Source organism: Suillus clintonianus, assembly GCF_016758775.1.
Source record: "Suillus clintonianus strain FC179 chromosome Unknown DEU56scaffold_25, whole genome shotgun sequence".
Taxonomy (NCBI): domain Eukaryota; kingdom Fungi; phylum Basidiomycota; class Agaricomycetes; order Boletales; family Suillaceae; genus Suillus; species Suillus clintonianus.
Window position 1 is genome coordinate 423,787 of NW_024539249.1, and position 22,123 is coordinate 445,909.

The 22,123-nt window shown below is 49.1% G+C and overlaps 8 protein-coding genes across 8 annotated transcripts; 3 read left to right on the plus strand and 5 right to left on the minus strand.

The window, feature by feature from the left end:
- Positions 1-612: 612 nt before the first annotated feature.
- On the plus strand, positions 613-2,452 carry DEU56DRAFT_885463 (uncharacterized protein). Its single transcript, XM_041356184.1, has 4 exons — positions 613-987; positions 1,056-1,403; positions 1,461-1,906; positions 1,959-2,452. The coding sequence occupies exons 1-4, from the start codon at positions 694-696 to the stop codon at positions 2,125-2,127; spliced, it is 1,257 nt and encodes a 418-aa protein (XP_041209902.1). The 5' UTR covers positions 613-693; the 3' UTR covers positions 2,128-2,452.
- Positions 2,453-2,519: 67 nt separating this feature from the next.
- DEU56DRAFT_796377 (uncharacterized protein) lies at positions 2,520-5,137 on the minus strand. The gene is made up of 8 exons (XM_041352895.1): positions 4,645-5,137; positions 4,512-4,580; positions 4,192-4,458; positions 3,892-4,138; positions 3,701-3,834; positions 3,191-3,652; positions 2,980-3,132; positions 2,520-2,932 (listed from the first exon to the last, which is right to left on the minus strand). Exons 1-8 carry the CDS (start codon positions 4,903-4,905, stop codon positions 2,786-2,788), a joined length of 1,740 nt encoding a protein of 579 aa, XP_041209903.1. The 5' UTR covers positions 4,906-5,137; the 3' UTR covers positions 2,520-2,785.
- A 38-nt stretch (positions 5,138-5,175) lies between these two features.
- Positions 5,176-7,174, minus strand: DEU56DRAFT_796382 (TRAUB-domain-containing protein). The gene is made up of 9 exons (XM_041352896.1): positions 7,113-7,174; positions 7,006-7,056; positions 6,856-6,952; positions 6,444-6,804; positions 6,319-6,393; positions 6,180-6,269; positions 5,985-6,118; positions 5,515-5,931; positions 5,176-5,466 (listed from the first exon to the last, which is right to left on the minus strand). Exons 1-9 carry the CDS (start codon positions 7,117-7,119, stop codon positions 5,253-5,255), a joined length of 1,446 nt encoding a protein of 481 aa, XP_041209904.1. The 5' UTR covers positions 7,120-7,174; the 3' UTR covers positions 5,176-5,252.
- Positions 7,175-7,230: 56 nt separating this feature from the next.
- Positions 7,231-10,721, plus strand: DEU56DRAFT_796383 (uncharacterized protein). The gene is made up of 3 exons (XM_041352897.1): positions 7,231-7,396; positions 7,689-9,727; positions 9,779-10,721. The coding sequence occupies exons 1-3, from the start codon at positions 7,375-7,377 to the stop codon at positions 10,538-10,540; spliced, it is 2,823 nt and encodes a 940-aa protein (XP_041209905.1). The 5' UTR covers positions 7,231-7,374; the 3' UTR covers positions 10,541-10,721.
- Positions 10,722-10,723: 2 nt separating this feature from the next.
- Positions 10,724-12,077, minus strand: DEU56DRAFT_855722 (small GTPase superfamily). The gene is made up of 10 exons (XM_041355253.1): positions 11,939-12,077; positions 11,852-11,894; positions 11,740-11,791; positions 11,604-11,686; positions 11,465-11,535; positions 11,370-11,408; positions 11,278-11,316; positions 11,210-11,222; positions 11,032-11,157; positions 10,724-10,974 (listed from the first exon to the last, which is right to left on the minus strand). Exons 1-10 carry the CDS (start codon positions 11,984-11,986, stop codon positions 10,865-10,867), a joined length of 624 nt encoding a protein of 207 aa, XP_041209906.1. The 5' UTR covers positions 11,987-12,077; the 3' UTR covers positions 10,724-10,864.
- A 60-nt stretch (positions 12,078-12,137) lies between these two features.
- On the minus strand, positions 12,138-15,964 carry DEU56DRAFT_796399 (fungal-specific transcription factor domain-containing protein). Its single transcript, XM_041352898.1, has 15 exons — positions 15,775-15,964; positions 15,641-15,717; positions 15,558-15,585; positions 15,194-15,500; positions 15,127-15,138; positions 14,850-15,076; positions 14,536-14,797; positions 14,382-14,480; positions 14,316-14,325; positions 14,171-14,262; positions 14,020-14,110; positions 13,716-13,961; positions 13,400-13,605; positions 13,205-13,333; positions 12,138-13,114 (listed from the first exon to the last, which is right to left on the minus strand). The coding sequence occupies exons 1-15, from the start codon at positions 15,882-15,884 to the stop codon at positions 12,476-12,478; spliced, it is 2,535 nt and encodes an 844-aa protein (XP_041209907.1). The 5' UTR covers positions 15,885-15,964; the 3' UTR covers positions 12,138-12,475.
- A 984-nt stretch (positions 15,965-16,948) lies between these two features.
- DEU56DRAFT_277742 (uncharacterized protein) lies at positions 16,949-18,174 on the plus strand. Its single transcript, XM_041345436.1, has 4 exons — positions 16,949-17,363; positions 17,421-17,478; positions 17,526-18,029; positions 18,096-18,174. Exons 1-3 carry the CDS (start codon positions 17,261-17,263, stop codon positions 17,968-17,970), a joined length of 606 nt encoding a protein of 201 aa, XP_041209908.1. The 5' UTR covers positions 16,949-17,260; the 3' UTR covers positions 17,971-18,029; positions 18,096-18,174.
- An 889-nt stretch (positions 18,175-19,063) lies between these two features.
- On the minus strand, positions 19,064-20,385 carry DEU56DRAFT_708598 (uncharacterized protein; the record flags this gene model as incomplete). Its single annotated transcript, XM_041347460.1, has 2 exons — positions 19,064-19,988; positions 20,042-20,385. Coding segments are annotated over 2 exons (1,269 nt in total), but the record flags the coding sequence as incomplete, so codon positions are not given.
- Between the last annotated feature and the right edge of the window lie 1,738 nt (positions 20,386-22,123).

Sequence of the window (22,123 nt, forward strand, 5' to 3'; positions counted from 1 at the left end):
GGTCTCCAGCGAGGAGTCGCATTCCTCGAATGGAAATCCCTCGCTTGCGCGCGGAGACACCCTTTGACATCATGTTGTACTACAACGCAGACGCTGAATGAGTGTCAGCACCCTCAGGCGTGTATCATCATTTTCTCCCTCATAGCCCGTGTCTGGATGCAGACCCAGCTGTTAGCGCGAGGTCATCACGACGGCCGTTTTTGGTCACTCTTCATTCTTTGCCTGTGGCAGCCAATCAAGTATGCCCCCAGCGGAGCCTCCGCGAGAAGAAAACAACTGGCTTGGCGAGCAGAAAACAGGCCCCTAAACATAATTTCACGATGCCGATATAGCCTGATGGTGGAAGTGAATTATTCATTTTCACCGTCGATTTGTTATGCATTTTCATTGATTGCATTCTGTGCGTTCCTTTCTGATACGAGCGCGAAGCGCAGTGCTGCTTGCCTTATGGATTTACTGTATACAATGCCCTAGGGTGGCCTGCAATTACATGTAGATTCAGTGGAGCTGTGGATCGGTATATATCTACTTAGAAGCGATTCTGGACGCACTCCTCACCATAAAGCTCTCCCCCTCGTTCGGGGTTCCACTCAGGTACTGATTTAGCCTAAAGTTCTTCCGCGGCATCAATTGTCAGAAATTTGCTTCCGTTTTGCACACTTGCCTTCTCTGTCATCCAACCGTGACTCGCTTATGCCCCCACACGTTCACGACACTTTTGACCGTTGTTCTGCGATGGAGCACCATTGCTATCACGATGAGGACCAGTACTATGGCGCTAACGTCCCTATTTCTATGCATTACGATTACTCTTCGTATCAGCCATACTCATACTACATTCCCGACAACATGATGCTCGCGATGACAGACCTGCAGGACGAGCAACAATTAATTCAGACACCCGTGTATGAATACAACCACCAAGCTTCTGAACACTTCACGTCTTCAGCCTCTACGCATTCTGTATCGTCAGATTCATCGTGTCTTGTAAGTCCTGTGAACCCGTAACTTGTTATCAAACGATCAACTCACTCGGGATGTTGCGTTAAATCTAGACGTCGACCGATTTCCATGACACAGCAGCGTATCCCAGCATCCCGACATATTCTTCTGACAGAAGACCGTCATATCCCCCAAGCTGGGCACAAGACGTCAGAAATAGCTCAACTCATCTCGCAGCTTCTCAGTCGTCAGAGTACCGAGCAACGATCGCGCGTCTCAGCGATGATTTTCTCGCAAGCGCGTCGTCGTTGTTTGGCGGACCTCCTTCACGAAGCCGCAACACGTCCGCTGCCTTGAGTGGACCCACAACCCCTCATCAGAGCCCTGCCCCAACCAGCAATCCTACCCCTGCTAGGAAACGCTCATTGGAAGCCATGAACGAGGAGGTCTTTGTTGATCAGGTACCAGCGCTTGTTACTCGCAATCCATAATTGAAGATCTGACGATCGAAACTCTAGCCCTTTGACGCTCGTACATCCGTCCAAGATCCAAGATACCTTCCTCAGCCTCCCATGATTGTTCCTTCTCAAAATAGAGTTGTGCATGAACGTCAGCTTCCTCAGGGTTCATCGCACAGTGGCGAGTCACAAAACCTCCTGCGGTCTCCCGCTCGTCCTTTTAGACAGTCACTTTCGCCTGATTTACTACTGTTACGTGAAGAAGGGCGACCAGCGGCTCATCAGGCTAACAAGAGGCCACATCGCTCCGAGGAGATCACCCGCCATTCTCAGACTATTTCAACCGTCCCTGCAACGTGGTCAGCGCCAGTGGAGCCTGTTATGAAAGTCAGTGCCTCGAGGAAGACTGGTGAGCAGAAGAAGCAAGCCCTTGCTTGCCTATTCTGTAGAGAAAGAAAAATAGCCTGTGGAAGACCCCCTGCCCACAGCCCAGACCAGACCTGCAAGTAAGTGATATCTTCTCGGGTTCTAATTTCCTGTTTCTGACTACTTCTTCAGCCAATGTGCACGACGTCGGATGAAATGCGAGTATCCCACGGAATCTCGTCGAGGGCAACACAAACGCATCCGCCGTAAGCCAACCGAGGATTGTATTGGAGCTTCCAATTCGTCTTCGGCTTCGCAATCAGCACCGAATACACCACCTGTCGTCGCATTAACGGCTTGAATGAATTCCACGTGTCAATGTACAACACAAGTTCTTACGACCGTTTGACGAGACGCTTTAGATATATGTATGCTGTATTGCCTTCAAGGGCTTCCCGTGACCTTCGACCACGTATACCTATTTCATATCGATTCCCTTTCTAATTGTTAACTATCATTACCTGACGGCGTCAGTTACTCTCCTTGCATTCCTACGTTCGTTGACCTAGCATTGCCTAAACATTATGTTCCCCTTTCGCAGTCTCTTGATGCATTATTTTTCTCATCGTTGGACTGTAGTATATTTGCTTTAATAAACAATATAGATCTTGTCGTCTCCTCATATCCTTTTAGTGTTATTACTGACTTACATAAATCTCACCTATCACGCATATGCCATGAAGAATGAAGTGTGTGGTAAGCGCTCATCCCAGCGATTGAATAAAATATCTCGCGAAGACTCGCGGAGCCATTGCATAAAAATTCAGGGGTGAAATAGATTCCAGAGCGTTTAATATGATTCGAGAAAAGAACGTTCAACGGTGTGTAGACGGAAAAAAAAATCAAAATACGACCGAAAAAAATCCCGGCCACAGTACGAGGGAATCATCGTTCCCCAAGGTGGTGTTCGAAAGAAAAAACAACGAACGCCTGATAGTAATATCGTGTATATCTCATTATCACCGCCCATTGACTGTGGCAGTCGAGTCCCTCCGTAAGCCCGATGGGCCAGGTACAGGACGTACTTCTGGTGAAGGAGGTCTCTTATTCGGATGGTCTGGAATTTTCTCAATTTCCTTCTTCGCCGCTTGCCAAGCCTCGAGGTTCTACAACCATCAAAGCTTAATTCCGGGAAAGTCAAAATAGGACCGACCTTTTTGCACCAGTCCCTGTGAATTCTTGCCATGCTGATAGTCATCTCCCGTAAATCGGCTACTTTCTGACGCTGGAAGCGATCTAGATCGGCCTGGATCGTCGAGCTCGAATATTTGAGGTCCTGTGCTGAGAGGTGCAGCGCATCTTCCAGCTAAAGTGAAACGCAGTCGGTTTCGTGATAAGCGACAGAGGAAATGGTAAAGACATACATGTGAGATGGTCTCCCGCGTCTTGCTGATACCACTACGACGCGCCGTTTCGGGATCAACGTCCATCATCCCGTGGAGCGTGAAGCTCAAAGCATTCAAAAAGCCCATACCTGGTGCTCGCCGTTTGTATGGGTTGGGACCTGGGTGCGGAGGTAGGTACGCTGAACCTGGTTCCTCAGCCTCATCGCGAGGCTGGCTTGGACCTTCTTCGCCCTCGGCAGGACTGCCCGGCGACCGCAGGCCATTAACGCGACCTCTAGACAACGCCTCATCCAACCTCTTCGCCTCTCGTTCACTCTTTTCGTATTCTTCTAGCATCTCGCGCCTGTTTTCCAACGTGTCCTGGGTCATCTCGTATTGAACGTGCTTTTGGTGGCGATACGCGAGCAGCTTCTTGATGATCGCGGCGAATTGCGCATACTCATGGAGAGGCTCGGAAAAGTTCTGTTCAAGTTCTTGGAGCTGTCAAGCAGTGAGATGGGTAACGTGAACAGAAAACGGAAGACAAACAAGTCTAGTTGTTGACATATACGTCGTGTCAACAGCCTGTCCCGTCTTCTCCATAGCAGCGGCCAGTGCGCCACTTTCGTTCAAGCTGTATCCGTTTAGAGCAGCGCCAAGTTCTGAGTAATCCTGAGCATTTTCTAACGTAACAAAATATCATTAGTAGCTCATTTGTCAATTGATAATGTCGGTCGCACCTGACCATCGTTTCAAGGTCCTCCGAGTGACCTTCTCCATCGGTCCACTGAGATGGTTTGCGAATTTGTTGGTAAATATCTCAGAGTCTACGGACCGCTGATCAGGGTTTCTCAATGGGTGCGTTGCTGATGGATTTGGAAGTGCGGCATAAGCGGCGGCGGCGCTCTGATCTGTCGGGTTGTGCGAAGGTGCTTTGAGAATGTTCTTCGGAAGGAGGGACAAAGGAGGTGAATGCAGCACTTCCATCTATTCAGTCACAGTTAACCGGGTGCCAGTAGATTGAAATAAACTCCACAAACCCAAGATACCTCGCCGTCGAGAAAGCGATGGAATACATGCTCGTTCGACAAGATGGGGTGCCTAGCGATGCGATTCAGGAACGTCTGCAACATTCGCTTCCGCCGTGCGATCATCGCAGCATCCTCTTTGGCCTTTGCCTGTTTCGTGGCATAGTCACCAATAGTTTGCTTTGATGGAATTGGTGGAATGATGATGGTCGGATACAGCTTCACGAGGCTTGACCTCAGGGACTCGAATTCCGAGTACCGATGTCTCGCTTCCGCATTCTATCTCGTAAGGTTGGGAGGGTGCATCCAATTGAGAAGTGGGTTGTACTTACGCCTGCACGAATAACGTAGGTAATATAGGGCGTGTTCGAGTTCAAAGACGTCTTCTGCGCATCCGTTATCTTATCATGTGAGTTCCTTATTAGCGAGCTGCTCTAGGCATCATCAACTGGAAGAGCCACGCACAAGAATCTCGAGGTCCTCCCCAGAATGCAGCCACTGATCCCGTCCACAGCAAAAGTCACTCTTGTGTGTTGTCTGTGGATGCTTGTTGGTTCCAGAGGAAGGAAATGGACGACTCGGTGTTGGGCTTGTCGGTGAGAGCACCCGAGCGGGATGGCGGGGAGAAGAAGGCGCAGATATGTTCACCTTTGATGTGGATGATGTCTCGGAGGGTACATGATCAACATCAGTCTCGAACGGATTCTCGTCCTCGAAATTGTCCATGTTAAGGTTTCAACTATGTGTATTGTTGGGTCAGTTGAGGAGCTTGGTGAGGTCCGGTCCTGCAAGTCCAATGCGAACTAGAACACAGGTTGACCCCAAGAAGGTCTCTGGAGCAGACTGTCTGTGCGAGAAGAGGCCACAAGCAGCAGAATGTGTAAAAAGGTTGTTCAATGACAGTCAACAACTGCGTTTTGGGCTGTGATCGTCTACTGAGAACGTCACTGTCATCGAGCGTCTATATTTGGATATCCCTCATACGCGTAGGCTTCCTTTAAGTCAAAAATATTATGTTGGCAAATCGAAAGGGCAGAACTCAATGTAACAGAGAACTAGTGTACATGATAAAACTACCCAAAGACTCTGAAACCGCTCTTCAGGGCCGCATCAATTTGTTCTCGCATTGAGATATCTTCATCCATCCCAACATCTGCGCCTTGCATAGAATTCTCAAATCCTTTTCCAAGCAAAGAAGCAAACAACTCGTCAATCTGTTCCTCGTGCCAGCTGCCTTGCGTTATAACTGGAACCATGAAGTTTTGAATCTTTTCGTGCACCTCGTATCTGTGCGAAATGAGCATCTTGGAGCAACAAACAGATAGAATTACCCACCGTAATTTGCGACCTTTGCTTGCCTTGGTATCGACATGCTTCTTGGCCTTTTTCTGCTTTTGAACTTCCATCCAGTCCTCGCTGCCTCCGTTGCCGCGGGTATCAATGACGTCCCGTAGCAGTTGGTGATAGAAATCTGTATCGTCAAATACCTCTAAATTACCTTTATCCCCTTCCTCGTCACCTCCGTCACCTTTATCAGCCCCTATTCGAGATCCTTTACCGCGATAGATTCTCGTTCGTTGAAGAACCTTGTCGTGGTCTACAAGCGTTTCATCTACAAGTTGAGAAGCGCACTTCAATCCTTGCGACGACTTTGAGAATGCATTGCGATTTGAAGGCAGAAGCACAGAGGGGGCAACCGCCTGAATTTTGCTTGACCACTTGTTCAAAGTCTGGATGAGATGAGGATGGAAACTGTCGTGGTTCATTAGCCAGTATGGAACGGTCGACAAAGCAAATGGAAATACATATGCTCCACAGAGGCAGCTGCCTGTGTGGCTTCCCGAAATTCTGAAGCAAAATCGTGTACAGATCTCACATCACCAGTTTTACGCCGTTTCCGAGGAGGAGGGGCGATCGCCTCATTGGTAGATAGTAATTCCTGTGAAAAGTGGATAACGTTGATAAGGGGGAGCAGGGCAGTGGCGATTCATTAAACACACCTCCTGCAGGTGAAACAATTCATGGGACAGAAGCTGTGCCTCTGCCAGCATCTTTACTAATGATGACTGGACGTCGTCGTAATCTGCAAGCTGCGTGGAGGTGAGGGGGAAGTATTGAAAAATTAATCGGCAAGTTTACCGGTGGAAGCCGATTTCCTGCAGAAACGGCCCTCTGCAGGCGGATGCGTGCGTCAAGTAACGAGTCCCACAGTGCCTTCAAGCGCAGTTAGTAAAACCAAGGTAAAAAGCACAATTCAAGCGCACAATTTGCTTCGAAACGGCCTTCCCCTTTTTACGGTCCTCGTCACGCGTTTTGCGCAATGTCGAAGAAAGGTTCTCGGTATGCTTGGGATCCTCAGACGACGTCGCAATTTTGGCTGCAACTGTCACGGGAATCGGCGTTGGAGCGTCTGGTTCGCTTTCCGATTCGTTTTGAGAAAATGGGACGTCGCCGTCTGATTGTTCCTCATCTTCGTCGGGCTCCAGTTCGCTGCCGGGCTCATCGTCGTCCCCCTCACTACCATAATCACTATCGTCATATTCCATCAGTTGCTTTCGAGATGTCTTGACGCCATCATATTTTGGGTCAGCTATGCTCTCTTGCAGTTTGCGTAACACGGAGGGTCTAACGGGGACTTGAAGATAGGACCGGAGCAAAGATAAAGGCAGAACCTACCCGACGTCAATGTAATGATCGCGTGCACCGCTGGTGTCATCTACGAGATCATTATTTTCCTGATCCTGGGCTGTGACCTCGTTTTCTGGGTCAAAGTCTACAAACGGCAAAGTCAGAGTGAATGATGAGTGGCCGTGGTGTAGCGCTTGCCTACAGGTGCAGCGTCCTCAAGCTGAGCGATCTGTTCCGCGAGAGAGATGCCTGTTAGAACAAATTTTTCAGTTTCTCGTCAATGTAGTCCACAGCCATGAACTCACGCTGCATGAATGAAGATGATCAGCTGGACAAGGCCCGGCACGGTTGTCATTTTCAATATGACTGTTGTTATGTAATCGTTACGGACGCGGGAAGTTGATGGGACAAAATTATATTGAGCGAAACATTTCTTCTCTCTTCACCACCGTCACCAGCGACAGTCGTACAGTGGCCCATCGCCGCTGCCAGCATTGAGTACTAACAAGCTGCAGAGAACAGCCAATCTGGAGTATATATCTTATCCATGTTATTTGCAGTCAAAAGATGCACAGAAATCGTGTCTCCAGTGAGTACTTCTCATTTCGGATCCGGACTTCTTGTTTTGAGCCAAAGATCTGTCACGCGACAAAGCTATCGCTTTTCGATACTGGCACTGATCTCTTTACATGTAATACGATGGCCCGACCCATGTTTACTTGCTTTATGCGCGTGTCTTCTCAGGGATATCCCGTATTTGCATGGAATTGCTTCTGTGAATATGTCGAGGGCAGTCCAAGTGGATCATCATTTTATCTCCTTACTATTGTCCTCTCCTTTCCCCTCATTTATACGTACATTTACTCACAGTATCATCTCAGATTATCAAAAACAATCACCACCAGCGATGCCTCCTTCCCTCATCCATTCCGCAGGCGCCGCCGTAAATTCCATCTCTCCAGACGACGAGGACGACAGCGACATCTGTCCAGTGTGCGATGGAGATTGCACCTGCGACAACAAACCGCGCGCCCCGCCTGCGCCGATCGCAAGCAATGGACTTGCGCGTCCTGTTGTCGCTTCATCCTCCACCGCTCACGTTCCCGTAATGCCGTCGCTAAAAATCAAATTCACCGTTCCTGCGAGTATGCAGAACAGAGCACGTTTACTGACATCGCAAAACAAGAAATCTCGCGTGGATGGAGTACCCACCGCGTCAATCACTGGATCGGGAGCTGCGTCTACCCTTGGACAGGCTCAACATATCGCTTCGTCAAGCACCGTTGGCCATGGTCATTATTTGTCCCAAGATTCAACAAATCACAAGCGCAAAGGACGTCCATCGATGGGTACCGTAGATGCGCGAAACCCGTCCAGGACTGCGGCAGCAGACCGGCAAATTCGCGGCAACGAGGCCAACACGTTGCCACAATCACAATCACATCTCCCATCGCAATCTCTTCGTGCACACAAACAAGCTGCATTAAAAGGCGCACGCTCCAATATCAGGAGTGATAAACAGCCGAGGACAAATTTCAAGTCCTCGAGGCCTCCCCAAAAGACCAAGGCCCAAGGCACGATCCCAAAGAAGGTCTCGGGTTCAAGAAAGAAGCAGGCCCCTTTCAGTGCCGGGGCCGCTTCTGATCTTGACGATCATAGTACTGATGATCTAGACGACGACAATGATACAGAGTCTGGACAATTTCCAACTTTTGTTGCTGCTTCAGATTTATCGCCGTCGTCGGCATCAGACTCCTCTGACTCGGGCAGCGAGTCATCAAGTTTCGATTCTGATTCCTCTTTAGAGGCAGAGGAGGAGAATTATATTCTTGCGGAACAGAAACGTCATGACAAAGCACGCGTTCGTCGCGAGCTTTTAGGCGACGAGTCTCATCGACGCAAGGATGCACATAATAATAACTGGGTCATTCGCCCGCGCAAAAAAAGTGTTGGTCTCAGCGATGTCGACATGGATGGCGATAGTGATGATCTTTCGGAGGATGAGGACGAGGATGAAGAAGAAGAAAAGTGTGTTGAGGAGGAAGATGAGGAGACGGATGGTCAGGCCCCTAGCGTCATTTATACAGGCCTTGCGACTGGCTGGTCGGACGATGAGGAGTCGAGCTTCGACGCTGACATCTTTTTTGACAATCTTTCTGACACCAACACCGATGACAGCTCGTCAGAAGATGAACCTGTCGACTCTCAGGCCGATGTCATGGCAAGTAGCATTAGCAGCCTGCAGCGTAGTACGGACCTTGAGATGACGGAGGGATGGGATGGCCAGATTGTCTTCACGAATGGCTGTGGTGATGGTCAAGGCGTTTTGGATCTTGCCTTTGAGGCCACCGCTGCGCAGCTCTTAGCTTCGGACACCGCATCCATTAGCCAGGACAGCGATGTGGAGATGGGGTCAGAAGTTGGAATCGGCGGTGACGATGAGGAAGTTGACTCTGTAATTGGTACCAGTGACGGTGAGACCACGGAAGAGGAGCTCGTCGACGCCAGCGGCTTGCCAACGTCGCGCGCCATGAGGCTCTTCCGCTGGCCCACGAGTGTGTCTTCCATCAATCCATCATTTACCGTCAGCCCTACAGTCTCACCCGCACCTCACAATCGCCGATCGACCACGTCGCACCACCGTGATTCCCCTCGACCCGCCGACATTCTCGCCAGAAAGGTCTTCTGTGATGACTCAGATCACTCTCAGGCAGACAGCGGCGAAGGAAGCGCGCCCAGTCCCATTCGGAGAATGTCTCGAGGCGGTGTTCCCATCATGGGACACTTCGAGCATGCCGGCGATGTCACACAGAAGACGGCCATTCTCACTGGGTCGAACAAAGATGTCCCGTCCCCTTTCCCTCGCCTTGCACATAGACACAGGCACATTGATTCTAGCAGCGGTGGGAGCTTCAGTAGCGTATGTATCTCATATAACATGATTTGTTGTCCTATTAACTGGGCGTTCCAGATGATGGACGCCCGCGGTCGTCCATCCCGACTCACAATATTCACCCCGACTTCTGCCTTGCCCCCTCCCTCGTCATCTGACGAGCCCTCATCACAAACTACCCCTGAGCCCTCACTCACGGAGCCTATTGAACTCGACGATGTGTTGGACTCGTCCTATCTCAACTCTGAACCGGAGACGTCACTATGGAACGGTTCAGCGAGCGAAGGCGAACTCCACCGTCATTTGCAGAGCCTCAGTCGCTGGGACCGAGTTCCTGTCGGCACTTTTCGTTTTACTCGCGAGTCGGCTGCATCCTCTAATGACATCCCTTCGTCCCCCGGCTGGGCATCCGAAACTCCAAAGACATCCACATCTGACGTACTGTCGTACAGTAATGTCATGAAAAGTAGTCCTCTCAGTACCATGCTCTGGCACGACAAGGGACCGCCCCCAAAAGCGACTCCCGGCAAAAACCGTGCGGTTGACATATCTCCTGTACTTCTTCCCGTCCGCGACGGTGACCGCACCCCTACCCACGTGCCACATAACCACGATCAACCTTCCCATAATCAACAGCCTCCTCACAAAACTCGCAAAGAGTCTCGCCGCGAGATGAAGATGTTGAAACGCAAAACTAACGGGCCCGTCCATCATCATCATTATCACCATCAGTATCATCATCACAACCACCATCCTAACATGAAGTCGCGAAGCACCGGGTCCGTGCAACGCACCAACTTTTTTAGCTCCCCTTCTTCTGTCCCACCCCTCAATATATGAACATTCGCTTCAAAATTGTCAATTGCTTATCCCGCAGTGTTTCAAGCGCCGACTCACGGTTTCTTTGTTGTAATCTTTGTGCCACCACCTTGTTATGATTAGGTCATTTGTTGGGGTAACTGTCCTTCGCTCGTGCATCATCTATATCGCCCATGTCGTTGCACTACATATCGGATCATGATTCGTATATCCCATGCATTCAAGTGTCGTGTTATTAGTAGAGTAGTAATGTAAAAATACAGCAAGTATGCGAGCACAGCCCTGAGCAAGTCCGAAACAAAAACTATGAACATATGTATCCGACGTGATATTGTTTATCAATAATCACATTATCACGCACCCAGACCCAGACCCCTTTGCACGCGTGCTCAAGGACACGCGTCCAGCTTCGTAGAAGACCTCGGAGACACCTCTGTTATGCTTCGAACTACATTCTGTGACGATCGAGTCAGCTAATGTGAACGAATAAGTAAAAAGGAAATGATAGGCACCAAGATACCGCGATGCTCGTATTCGACGGGCGACTGCAAGACCCTCCTCATACTGCACTGTATGGGCTCCATATCGAGCAAGTCGATCACGAACAATTCGGTCATCGCGAAGATCGCATTTAAGGGCTATCGTATGTCAGATCATGCTGAAGAGTACGGTTGTCAAGGTACGACTGACCAACTAGGACAAGCTATTCGAGAATTAAAATAGGATGCAGATAGAGAAAGAAAGAATCATTGACACACCTTTACGCCTGGACAATATTCTACTATTTCATCGATCCACTGCCCTCGAAAATTCAGTAAGACGCACTATGAAAAGCAAAAAGTGTAGGCACCTTCGTTTCGACGTTCTCCAGTGATGTCGGGTTGTCAACCTGTGAAAACAGCATTAGCCCGATATCCCAAGGAGACATGAGCTTTTGGAACTGACAGAGAAACAAATCATGATAACATGCGTTTCCGCATAGCTTAACGATCGTAGCCGGTCAAACTCCTCCTGTCCTAAAGTGCCCTTCGAATGTTAGATATCACAGCGGCCACATAGAAGCGCGATCTTTGCATTTGCTCACCGGCGGTATCCCATAAGCTGAGCTCCAGTGACTGGTCCTCTACATATATTTCTTGCACGTAGTTCTCAAAGACGGTTGGCTCGCTACCAACGCCAGTCAGTCAGTCGTCAAGCAAAGCATAGGGTGGGGTGCTCACTAGACTTGGGTGAAGAAACCTCTCGTGAAGACATTCAATAATGACGTTTTTCCTGCAAGGACAATTATAGCGCTTAGTGTTGATGATTAGAGTAGATTCTGAAAGGTCATACCGCAAGCGCCATCCCCGCATACCACGACCTTTCTTTGAATCTTCTAACCATATTAGTTGGAACCAACTGTAGTGAAAACTGGCTCACGGGTCGGCGACCAAAACCTGTTTTCGATGAAGACCCACAGATTACCATGAGACTCAGAAGGTGAGAGATCAAAATACGAAGTTATTTCCCCAGTTGCAGTGGCAGTGTGTGCAAGTGATAACCTGGAGGTCCCGAGTCAGAGCAAACAAGATCAAACAAAGCTCTAGCCCCTCAAACAGCCTCAGACGACAAATGGATCGATGTAGCTGTGTTCAATCGAGTCTTGCCAGACAAAACCTATACAAGGCGATCGATGACTACCAAGCAATCTCTGATTCGGAGATCATATGAAGATATCAAGAAATAATAAAGTATCATACAAGTCGTGGAAGTAACTAAAACAGGTACCATGACAAGAAAAACTACGTCGTAGCAAAGACAATATGAGAGGAGATACCTAGTTATATGTACATCTCACCTTAATAGTCCATCAGATAAAGCAGGAAGCGGGCAGTATCTTCAACCCGTGGAGTCGCCCGAGCATCACGAAAGGCAGGACGAGAAATTTCCTCCTTCGCCTGGCGCCCATGAGGAATACTACGACCCCATCCCCAGTCCACTTTGTGCCACAAACTCTTGCCAAGTGTTGTGCATTGTGTTTTCTGGGGAGTCGCGGCGTACACCTGTAGATGATATCTGCCCGTTCATTTGCGAGTAATTGGCCTCGCTACTAAGACCATAATCATACACAGGGAAGTAGCTGGGGAATTGTCCTGCGACGAGTTCCATGGGCTGCATCGGTGCCTGGGAGTCGTTGTATCCCGAGGTTTCCGAATAATGAGGCGTATTTTCTCTGATAGGGGACATGCTATACGCAGATGGATCTGCGTATGTCGGCCCTGCGTTATGTGATTGACCCGCGTTCGGGAAAGTCCGTAGGTAAGCCAGAACGTTCGGGTGCACCGCTTGATGAGGGTTTCCTGACATAAGTGGGAGAGGAACTACAGGATTCATAGATGTGGGAGAACGATCAAAGGATGCCGCGGGCGAGGATGAGGCTGATAGTGAATCCTTCTTCGCAACTAAACGCGTCTTCCCTCCGAGCGTAGCCAGTTCATCTTCGTCATCATACGGCGAGTATGGCTCAGATGGTTGACGCGAGAGCGGTGACACTTGACCCTTCCGGTGCTCAGTGAGGCTGAGATGCGCTTTCTCCCGCAAGCCGAGCATCACCTCCTGTTGAGTGCATCAGTAAGGGTGCTTCACCTCGTACCCGAGCCTTCAATGACGATATGACCATAATGGGTATAAATGCAAAGGACTGACCAAGACGGCCTGGGCACGGAAACCCCTAGCTGCTTTCGAAAATAATTCACAAGCGGAATCCAATTGCACCAACGCCGAAGGGGCCAAACTCATGGATGGACATCTGGTTACCACAGACCCTAGTACGATCTATAATTAACACGATGTGAGTATTAATGCCATTTGCACAGGTCCAAGAGGGTCCAGGATACATACAGCGCACGAGAACATGTGACCCCAAAGGAACCAGATACGCTCACTTGGCTCCTTCAATTGAGTATGAAGGTTGCGCATCAGAGCAACAAGTGAGCCCGCACTGCGATAAGCAGCAATGACCGAGGTGCCATAGGGACTTCCCAAGGGGTCTTTTGGGTGGTCAGTTACGGCACGTGCAAAGAAACTTCGGTGGAGGTATAGGAGATCTGATGTAGGAGGCACTGTCAGCGTTCATCTGATGCAGACCCTTCCTCGATATATCGTCAAGAAGCAAGTCACACGATAACATCAAAGTTAGGTTTCAAAATTAACTCACTCATTTCCCGAATAGCCAATACGATATGGCGCTGCAGCATGAGCATCACACTTTCTGAGTAATGTGTATCGGCCGGCCCTGTAGAGGCACCAAAACCGGCGACTTGCAGCGCTGGGGGGACAGGGAAGGCACGAAGTTTGCGGTCAAGCTGAAGAACAGTGGCATACGTTGGTGTTTTGGCACCAAATGCTTGATCGTGAACCACACTCATGCACTCTGAAGTGAAACGGTGTTTCCAAGCATGGACTGGATAGTGATGTAATGGTCATTGAATATAAGATATCCCCGTGGAGTAAGAGCTTACAAATGTTTTCCTCTTGCGCATCACTTGAGTATGGCAATTTGCAATCCATATGGGCCGTATAGAATGACACCGGTCGACCAAATGTAAGACACTGCGAACGCCGTTCTCCCATAAGTAATCAACAGCACCCACAATGCCAAATGGGGCCTACCTGCCATGAGTCGTATGTGTAAAGTTCCCAGAAGAGCTCCCTGCGACGCAGAGTCTCCTTTTGATCCACTCCCCACCGACTGGGATCTCGGTCTAATGGACGAGAATGAGGCGTTAGTATCCCAAGGCGCGATAACGTTACGTACGCAAGCCAATCTGCCAAGTGACCGAGTGAGCAAATAAATCAAGGCTCGAGGCGATGTGAAACTTACACTCTGCGCCACTTTGACAGCTATGCCCATAATAGCCCATCGTGCTCCAGAATTGGAACCATGTCGGTCCGACATGAAAAGGTAAAAAGTCATGAGGAACTGAAATCATATCTGTAAGCATAATATGAGCAGAAAATTCGTCATGGTTGCTTACAAGAGCTTGAACAGCATTAATGGTCGGATCTTCGAATAGTGAACTCTGGAAAAGGGAAGCTCGGGCTAATTGGTGATATTTCTCGGCCTCAACGTTGTAAGCTGGTTGGTGTACATCCATGAGCGTGCCAATTGCGAGAACCATATAGAGGAGAGACAATTTGTGTGAGAGAAGTGGGTCGTCGGAGGGCGGGCCGGCATTGGGAGTGTAAAATTGGGGATATATGTCATCGTAGAAGCACTGCTGGCTTATGGGATTGTACCTTCCGGGGGGAAAATCAGAATTTTCACCACGATAGGAAAAATCGGACGGACATCCATGCACCTAGGCGATAGTAGGTTTGACATATTTCTTGAGCCTTGGCGTGCTCGGGAAGGTACCAGAAGAGAGTTCTAAGTCGCACGTTCTCGACATGAATGGATGAATGTGATGAGGGCAAAATTGGGAACGCCCCACTTCGCGCTAGAATGTCGGCTGGAAGGACGGTTTGAAGTGCAGCAAGACGATCACTGTCAGTTTCGTTATCTTCACTTGCTTCATTCTGCCTTGATTTAGAATAGCATAGGGGTAAATTCAAGCACTTGGACTGACCTGTAGGAAATACTGGAATGCACGTAATGAGAGGTAGCAACACCTCGTGGAACGAGTATTCACGTACCCAGGAGTTGGCGATGGAACCAAAGTATTTTGCGCCTCCAGAAGCACTGATCGATAAGGAGCCAAAAGCGTCAACGACCTCGCCGTTCTGCTCTTCTTCCTTGGCTTCACATCGAGGGAGGTTTCTATTGCTTGGGGGCTCGCGCTGCAAAGGTGACTTGATTTGTAATAAATCCTCAGTCAATAGACAGTGCCTGTCTGTGGACACTAGGGAGTGGGAATGACGAAGAGCATCTTCTAAATCTCGCACACGCTGACAGAGTTCTGAAATCTTTTCGTGAAGCTCTTGAGTTGATGCCAACACGAATCTTGATTGGAGGACATGATCAGACAATACTGGACATGGGACTAAGGGCACACGTTACCTATTGCCCTGGCCTGTTGTCAAAGAACCTATGACATCGATGATCAGCCTGTTGGCTTGGATTGAGTTGAACTGGAGCCGTACCATCTGGACAGATGGCACCACAGCCACGTTTAACGCATGAGCCACAAGGAATCGCTCTGTCACAACGTAACTTCAGACTAAAAGGTTGGATGATAAAAATGAGTAATGATTATAAATGGGTGCTTGTGACTTACCGTCTACATTCTGCACACGAAAGACGGGTAGCACCCTTTCTACGTTTCTTTGCTGCATCAGCGAAGAGGTTCTGCTCCATACGATTCGGAGAGACTGGGGATGATAACATGGGGAGGCCCTAAGGGCAGCGAGGACTGATGGCAGGGAGAGAAGAAGATAGATGACCATAATTATCACACTGGTGATGGTTTTCAATTGACTATGTCCAACTAAATTCCGCCATATGATAATAATGTTACTTGAATTCCTAATGTGGATTAAACGGAAGTATAACCCCCCCTCGGCACTCGGCACGGATGTATTTCGAATATCGCTGACCTGCACGCGGAGTGCAAGTGCGACCCCTCTCTTTGACACGGAAAGTAATAAGACTTCCAAAAACCGGTCTTCTATCAAGATCTAAAAACACGAGGCCTTCATACGCTCTATGCCATTCACAAACTTTCATTGCGGATAAACCTTTTAGTCCGCCGTTCCGTTACTTCCATAATCATCCCCAGTCCCTGCAACAGAATCGGAAAATCAGATCTAGGTATGTCGAGTCCACGAGATTAACATGACTGGAGTGTATCCATGACGGTCACACACGAATCAGTCTGGACCCATGATGGACAGCATTCTCCCCCACTGATCCCAGGTACGCGCCGTGTAACATGATTGTACTAATATGTACTACCCCCATCTTCAATTCCAATACTGACTCATCACGTGTCATCATCCTAGTGGGCCTTTCGCAAGCAACGAGTATTGCTCCTCAAAAATCTGTCGATGGAGTAGATGGGTCCTCATGGACGGTGAATACCGCTCATAGCACCCGAAAAGAAGCACGGAACATGCCAGAGACCAATGACAAGCGATGACGAGATGAGAAGGACATCCCCTTCCAACGGCACCGGTAAACAACACCAACCCTCTTGCACACAAAGGGGGGGAAACGTCATGCTCCTCGCACTGATTACTATCAATAGATCTATATGTACGGGGTATGAGATGAATCTCCCCACAGAAGCGAGCTCTGGACTAAATAAAAATATCCACAAATTCTAAGAGCGAGCTTACAGGACACTTTTCAGGCCCATGACATTGGCTATCTATCATTTAACCCGGCAGCAACGTATCCAGAGCAATCTTAAACCCAGGAAGACGATCGACACAATCTAATCGGAACAGAGATCAAATGAATCTTTTTCCAGCTCACAGGATGCGTTCTCGGGAGCCAGTGAGGCAATCAAAAAAAAGCGCCAACAAATACCTGCCAATCACTCTCTACGTTAGCTCTATCATTGAGCTCCCACCACTTCGGAATACAATCGCTCATGTTTTTTGTCCAACAGGCTATGCCCTGTGCCTTGAGGCAAATTCTCATGACAAGACCTACCCCGGCACAAATTAGTAGCGGCCTATAGTGGGATATCGACGCGTGGTCCTATCGATGTGAGATTGTGATAATTCCAGGACGACTTCCTAGCAGTCCGTGATAATCGAATGTGCATGGGAACCTGCATGCGTTATGAGCGGATGGAATATGTATTACACTTCCACTGGCAAGTCCATCATTCATCCGCGATAGTCGAACCGAATGTACCTGGTGAGTATGCATCCATGCCCTTCTACAACAGCCGGTGTTTTCTAATACTCATGCCAGGGTGTGATGAAAAGATAACGGTAGATCCGCACCTACTGGCAGAACCTATCCATGGGAAGTACGGCTCCACTTGAATTTTCACCGCTTTTGAATCTCCAACTGCAGATATCTCGGTCTTCGCGTCACGGGAAACCAATACCCTTTGTCTTGTATCTCGAAAGGACCGAGCACGCCAATCATCGCAAATTGTGACCACGGCTTCTCAAAGACATCATCGGATTCAACAGATGCCTCCGGATTCTATGGATTACGGCACATCTGCACACGAAAACTACGGGAAAACTGGCTATTCATTTCTGAAAGTCGACCTCCGCCCTCCGGTGCTCAGGAGCCTGAGCTTGTTCAGCCTGACGGGCAATCATGGAAAGCTACACCCTACCGAGAGCAGGCACACTTGTTAATTGTGCTAAATTGTGCTGGTATGCCGCGCCACGGTCGGCTGATCGCTTTCGCGATCATGCCTTTAGATCGGCACTATTTGCGATTTGCGGACCATCAGTCTCTGAAACTCTGCGATGCATCGATAAGTACTCATCCGAGTGTGGACTAGTCATGATGGCGCCTAGGAGCTGCCTTCGGTTAACTGCAGTTTCGTGGATGTTTCAAATAGTTTGTCCTTACCCGACTTGTATCGAGTACGTCTGTACTCATTATCCTTTTTTTGACTGTTCCCAGTTCTTTCCAGAAATTCTGAATTTTATCGATGCGGGGCAAAGCCTGGCAAAGCGAAGCTTTGTTTTACATCACGTGCACTGTGCCCGCTCCGCAAATAGTCACCGGTACGGCGGTATTGACGTCGAAACGTTGACATCCTCGTGAGGTCTTTCCCTCTCTTCTCCTCCGTTGCCAATATTAATGGTGAGAACACACGTTCCTTCATTATTCTTGCACGCCGCCAACGTTTCGCCAACTTTATCACTCGCCACTTCATGCTAAAATGTGCAACCTCCGCCGCGAAAATTTCCACGACATTGCGTAAGAAAAATCAACACCCACTCGCAACATCTACGATCCTCGATACGATCCTCGGACTCAACATAATCCCGAAGGCTGCGTATGCACCTTGCATGTTTGGAGCGCATTTGCTTTGGGAAAGCTTCAAACCTTGTGTTTGACAGTGGAACGTTATGTTCGCTGCTGAGGGGTGGTTTCTCGGCAACGCCCCAAGTTACTCATGAGCCAATGCGCTCAATCTGCTTCGCGATTGGGTGCGGAGGAGAACTCGAAAGTCATTGATTGTCGGTTTCAAATTTATCCTATTTTTACATCTTCTATTCCGATGGGACGCCATTCTGCGTTGTCCCAGGCTGAACCTGACATCGAACGACTTGGAAGTCATTTATCAAAGTAGGACAATAATCTGACCGATTTGAGCGATAGTCTTTGTTCTCCATATAATCCCGTCCCGCTCTCGTGCTTATGTACATTACAGAGGTATATGCTATATCTGCGAGAAAAAAGTGTATCTGTCATGAGAAATTCCTGCCCAAGCCTAGGCCAGAAAAACGAAATCGAATGTCTAATATTGTCATTGATGAGCCCAATCAGAAAATGTCCCCGTCAAATCAAATGACAGCAGGGGACAGGGTTCCGTCGGCACAGGGGGGAATCTTTCCCTCGAGAGTGACGCCAAGATCCCGCGATGACTCTGATGTCACGCTAGTGGTATCTCGTACGTATACAACTGGTCGGGGACGCTCGCTAGCGGGGCTGATGGGCTCGACTACAGAATCCTCGATGGATGATGTATCCGACATGCCATTGTACATTGTCTCTTGTTCAACACGTGGCGGCGTTTGCGAAGCAGCAGCTGTCATGGCGCGAGCACCAAAGAAGTCGCCCAATTTCTTGGAGAGGGGAACGGGGGGTGTCAACGATGATAGTGATGGGGAGGCAGCGTGGGTAACGGGTGCGACGGGGGATGAAGAGGCCAGCGCAGGATTCTGCGTCAAGGAATCTGCTCGCCAGAGCTTGAATCCCCACCCAGCGGCAGCTGGTGGTGGTGGTGCTTTCTTGACCTCTGCAGCTGAAGGGGGAAGGCTCTTCGGCACAGCACCAACTTGGTTCTCTTCAATGAATTCCCGTAGAGCTTTGACACAAGTGTCTGAAGCTTCGCGAGCCTCGTTTGTTTCACTCAGCTCATGCTTCACATCATCCAGTTCGGCCTTCACAGAGTTGAGCTCCCGGCGTAGCATTTCCAACTCAGCAAACTCTTCCGAGGGGAAAAGAGACTGCGGTGGCGAGCCACGACCGAACATGCCAGACATCCTCCTGGTGTGGGCAGGCTGTTGGGTCCTGCTTTTCTGCACATCGGGAAGGGTGAAAGTCGCGGGAGTTGGAGTGCCAACAGGGGATGTCAAATGAGAGCTGTCGAGCGAGAAGTTATTGTCGGAGACCGAGGATATTCGCTTGTGGGCATTGTTACGCCCAGTCGTTGATCCTATCAATGATGCGCGCTTAGAGGATGGCGGACCATTAAAGGAAGGGATGCCCGCTCTAGACAAGTCAAGAGCTGAAGGCACTTGACTCGCCCGTCGGTTTTCAGACTGTAGACGCATGAGGCCACGCCTGAGAAGCACTGTGAGTGGCACGTTGTGCAGATGTATGAATGTGAAACATACCTGCTTTCCTCGACTTTCGTCCTGAGTATTGATATCGTATCTTCGTCATCCTTAATCTTTGTACGAGCATTATCCAGTTCCTCCTGCATCTTTGAGCATTTTTCCGTCATATGCCCAAGTGTGTCTGCAGTTCCTGCCTCGCGGGCCCGCACTTCAACGACTGTCTGTGAGAGTTCATCTCGTTCTTTTGTGACATCTGCGAGTGATAGTCTCAACTGAGTGACAATTGAAGCAAGAACATGAGAATCTAGGGAATGAGGACGTTCTGTGGCATCCACTGGCGAGTTCGGGTTTGATTCATTGTCAAGCTGGCGCTCAAGTTCCAAGGTAAGATCAATGGAAAAAGGGCGAGGTGGCTCGTCTTGTTCGCGTTCGTGAGTATTCATGACTTGTAAATTGTGGTCGTGGTCAATCTCAAAAAGAGTGAGCTAGGGCTTGTGTTGGCATGTGGACCAGTAGCAAGTTAGGCTTGGAATGGTGGCAGCCACGTCGCGTACTGTCAGGGATGAACTCTTTCTACTACGCCTGCCTTTTATGGCGAGTGGCTGTGAAAACGACCGTGCATTCAAGTCGTTCGACTCACGAACGGTGAAGAAATCACAGCCATTGCAGTATAGCTTGTTGTCAGTCTGCGAGCCTTGGGCGCGGTTGTCTTGGACAGTCTTGAGTGTACAGCCATTCAAGTGAAATTTATCATCCGTTGACCATAGCCTTTCCCGGCGTATCCCCGCACTGCTTCGACTCCTAACGTATGAATATCCTCCGATCAACGGTTCCATGCCCGAGCAGGAAACCAACAAATGAATTTGTTGCGCCCGCAACAATAATCATTCGCGAGGTCGCTTCTAAGTTTCACGCTAAGCACTTAATTAGTCCTAGCCAGCGAGTTGAATGCAGTGGGTTTGTGAACATTCTCATAATCAAGCATATAGAAATAGATTAAACGCAAAGGCAATATCGCTTAGGATCGAAAGGGGCTAGATCAGCTCGGGATTGTTTATTCTGATAAGCACAGAAAGCTTGATGACGATGAGACTGGCGAGGACGAGGCCTTTAAGGGTCTTTGTTGCGGTCAAGGAGGTACCTGGCGGAGGCTGTGATGATGGGATGTTGATCCGAACTGCATCATTTTTAATGACCATGATCCTTGCCAGACAAGTCCGTGAAAACAGAGTCTCTAATACTATTCTTGTGTGCGGATCTCTGTTCGAAAATCAGAAGGGAGTGGGTGCATGAGCACCCCTATCGCCTGGCCTTGCTCTGGCCGATCTTTGACAGAGTATGTAGTATCCCAGTCGAACCGAATCGAATATTCTCTCGAACACCAGTAGCTTGGCATCTGGTACAAGGTGTCACTGCGGAGATTGCTTGGGCGTATGCATAATGAATATAGAAACATTTCAAAGAGGCTCGCTCACCAAGTTGGTACTGCGCCGGGGGAGGAGGGGGGGTGTCATGGATAAGTATGCGCATGGCCACAATGTTATTCAAATTCGACGCGGGGATGATCCGGGGTGTTCTGACTGTACGTTCTAAAAAGTCAGAAGTGAGCGTAATTGATTAGAGACATGTGGATGGAACTGATTGTGATGTAAGGGTACCATGTGAAGCTCCAACAGGCTCCACTAGAAAATCTAGGTTGCCTCATGAATCCACTTAATAGAATCAAAGTATTCGAGCTTGGTGAGCATCCATATGATACGCCATAAGCAAAGATAGTTCATTTCCTGCATAAGAGAACTTGCATTAGACCTCGTTCCTGCTAGACGGAGCTATGCAGGGTGAGTGTGTATACCAGGAGAAAATACTCTCACCCATATGTCACAGTAGGGCCCCGAGTGGGCTCAGCAAAGATCGCTCGTGCCGTCAGGCCAGTGGATCCCAAAAATATTGGGGCTCTGCATAGCACATAAGTTTTTCTGATGCATGTGTACCTATAAGCTCCGTTTGTGTGACAAACAAACTGATACGCAACTTGCCCACAGGTTGCTGAATTCCGGTATGAGGTGGTGACTCCCAGCAGCCCAAGTGATTCGTACATACATCACTCACTGCACATCGCCATCATCTTGGTAACCGTCA

Coding starts and splice junctions, on each gene's coding strand:
- DEU56DRAFT_796382 (XM_041352896.1), bottom strand. Junction 6,953..7,005: donor TGAGGACGCTGCACCTGTAG/GCAAGCGCTACA, acceptor TGCCGTTTGTAG/ACTTTGACCCAGAAAACGAG. Junction 5,467..5,514: donor AGCAAAGGTCGCAAATTACG/GTGGGTAATTCT, acceptor CATTTCGCACAG/ATACGAGGTGCACGAAAAGA.
- DEU56DRAFT_885463 (XM_041356184.1), top strand. CDS start 694: ATGCCCCCACACGTTCACGACACTTTTGACCGTTGTTCTGCGATGGAG. Junction 988..1,055: donor CGTCAGATTCATCGTGTCTT/GTAAGTCCTGTG, acceptor CGTTAAATCTAG/ACGTCGACCGATTTCCATGA. Junction 1,404..1,460: donor AGGAGGTCTTTGTTGATCAG/GTACCAGCGCTT, acceptor TCGAAACTCTAG/CCCTTTGACGCTCGTACATC.
- DEU56DRAFT_855722 (XM_041355253.1), bottom strand. CDS start 11,986: ATGGTAATCTGTGGGTCTTCATCGAAAACAGGTTTTGGTCGCCGACCC. Junction 11,895..11,938: donor CAGGTTTTGGTCGCCGACCC/GTGAGCCAGTTT, acceptor TAATATGGTTAG/AAGATTCAAAGAAAGGTCGT. Junction 11,409..11,464: donor TTATCATGATTTGTTTCTCT/GTCAGTTCCAAA, acceptor CTGTTTTCACAG/GTTGACAACCCGACATCACT.
- DEU56DRAFT_796399 (XM_041352898.1), bottom strand. CDS start 15,884: ATGTTATCATCCCCAGTCTCTCCGAATCGTATGGAGCAGAACCTCTTC. Junction 15,501..15,557: donor ACAACAGGCCAGGGCAATAG/GTAACGTGTGCC, acceptor CCTCCAATCAAG/ATTCGTGTTGGCATCAACTC. Junction 13,334..13,399: donor GTCACATGTTCTCGTGCGCT/GTATGTATCCTG, acceptor TGTTAATTATAG/ATCGTACTAGGGTCTGTGGT.
- DEU56DRAFT_796377 (XM_041352895.1), bottom strand. CDS start 4,905: ATGGACAATTTCGAGGACGAGAATCCGTTCGAGACTGATGTTGATCAT. Junction 3,653..3,700: donor ATATGTCAACAACTAGACTT/GTTTGTCTTCCG, acceptor ACTGCTTGACAG/CTCCAAGAACTTGAACAGAA. Junction 3,133..3,190: donor CGCGGGAGACCATCTCACAT/GTATGTCTTTAC, acceptor GTTTCACTTTAG/CTGGAAGATGCGCTGCACCT.
- DEU56DRAFT_277742 (XM_041345436.1), top strand. CDS start 17,261: ATGTGCATGGGAACCTGCATGCGTTATGAGCGGATGGAATATGTATTA. Junction 17,364..17,420: donor AGTCGAACCGAATGTACCTG/GTGAGTATGCAT, acceptor TACTCATGCCAG/GGTGTGATGAAAAGATAACG. Junction 17,479..17,525: donor GCAGAACCTATCCATGGGAA/GTACGGCTCCAC, acceptor CTCCAACTGCAG/ATATCTCGGTCTTCGCGTCA.
- DEU56DRAFT_796383 (XM_041352897.1), top strand. CDS start 7,375: ATGCACAGAAATCGTGTCTCCA. Junction 7,397..7,688: donor GCACAGAAATCGTGTCTCCA/GTGAGTACTTCT, acceptor GTATCATCTCAG/ATTATCAAAAACAATCACCA. Junction 9,728..9,778: donor GCGGTGGGAGCTTCAGTAGC/GTATGTATCTCA, acceptor TGGGCGTTCCAG/ATGATGGACGCCCGCGGTCG.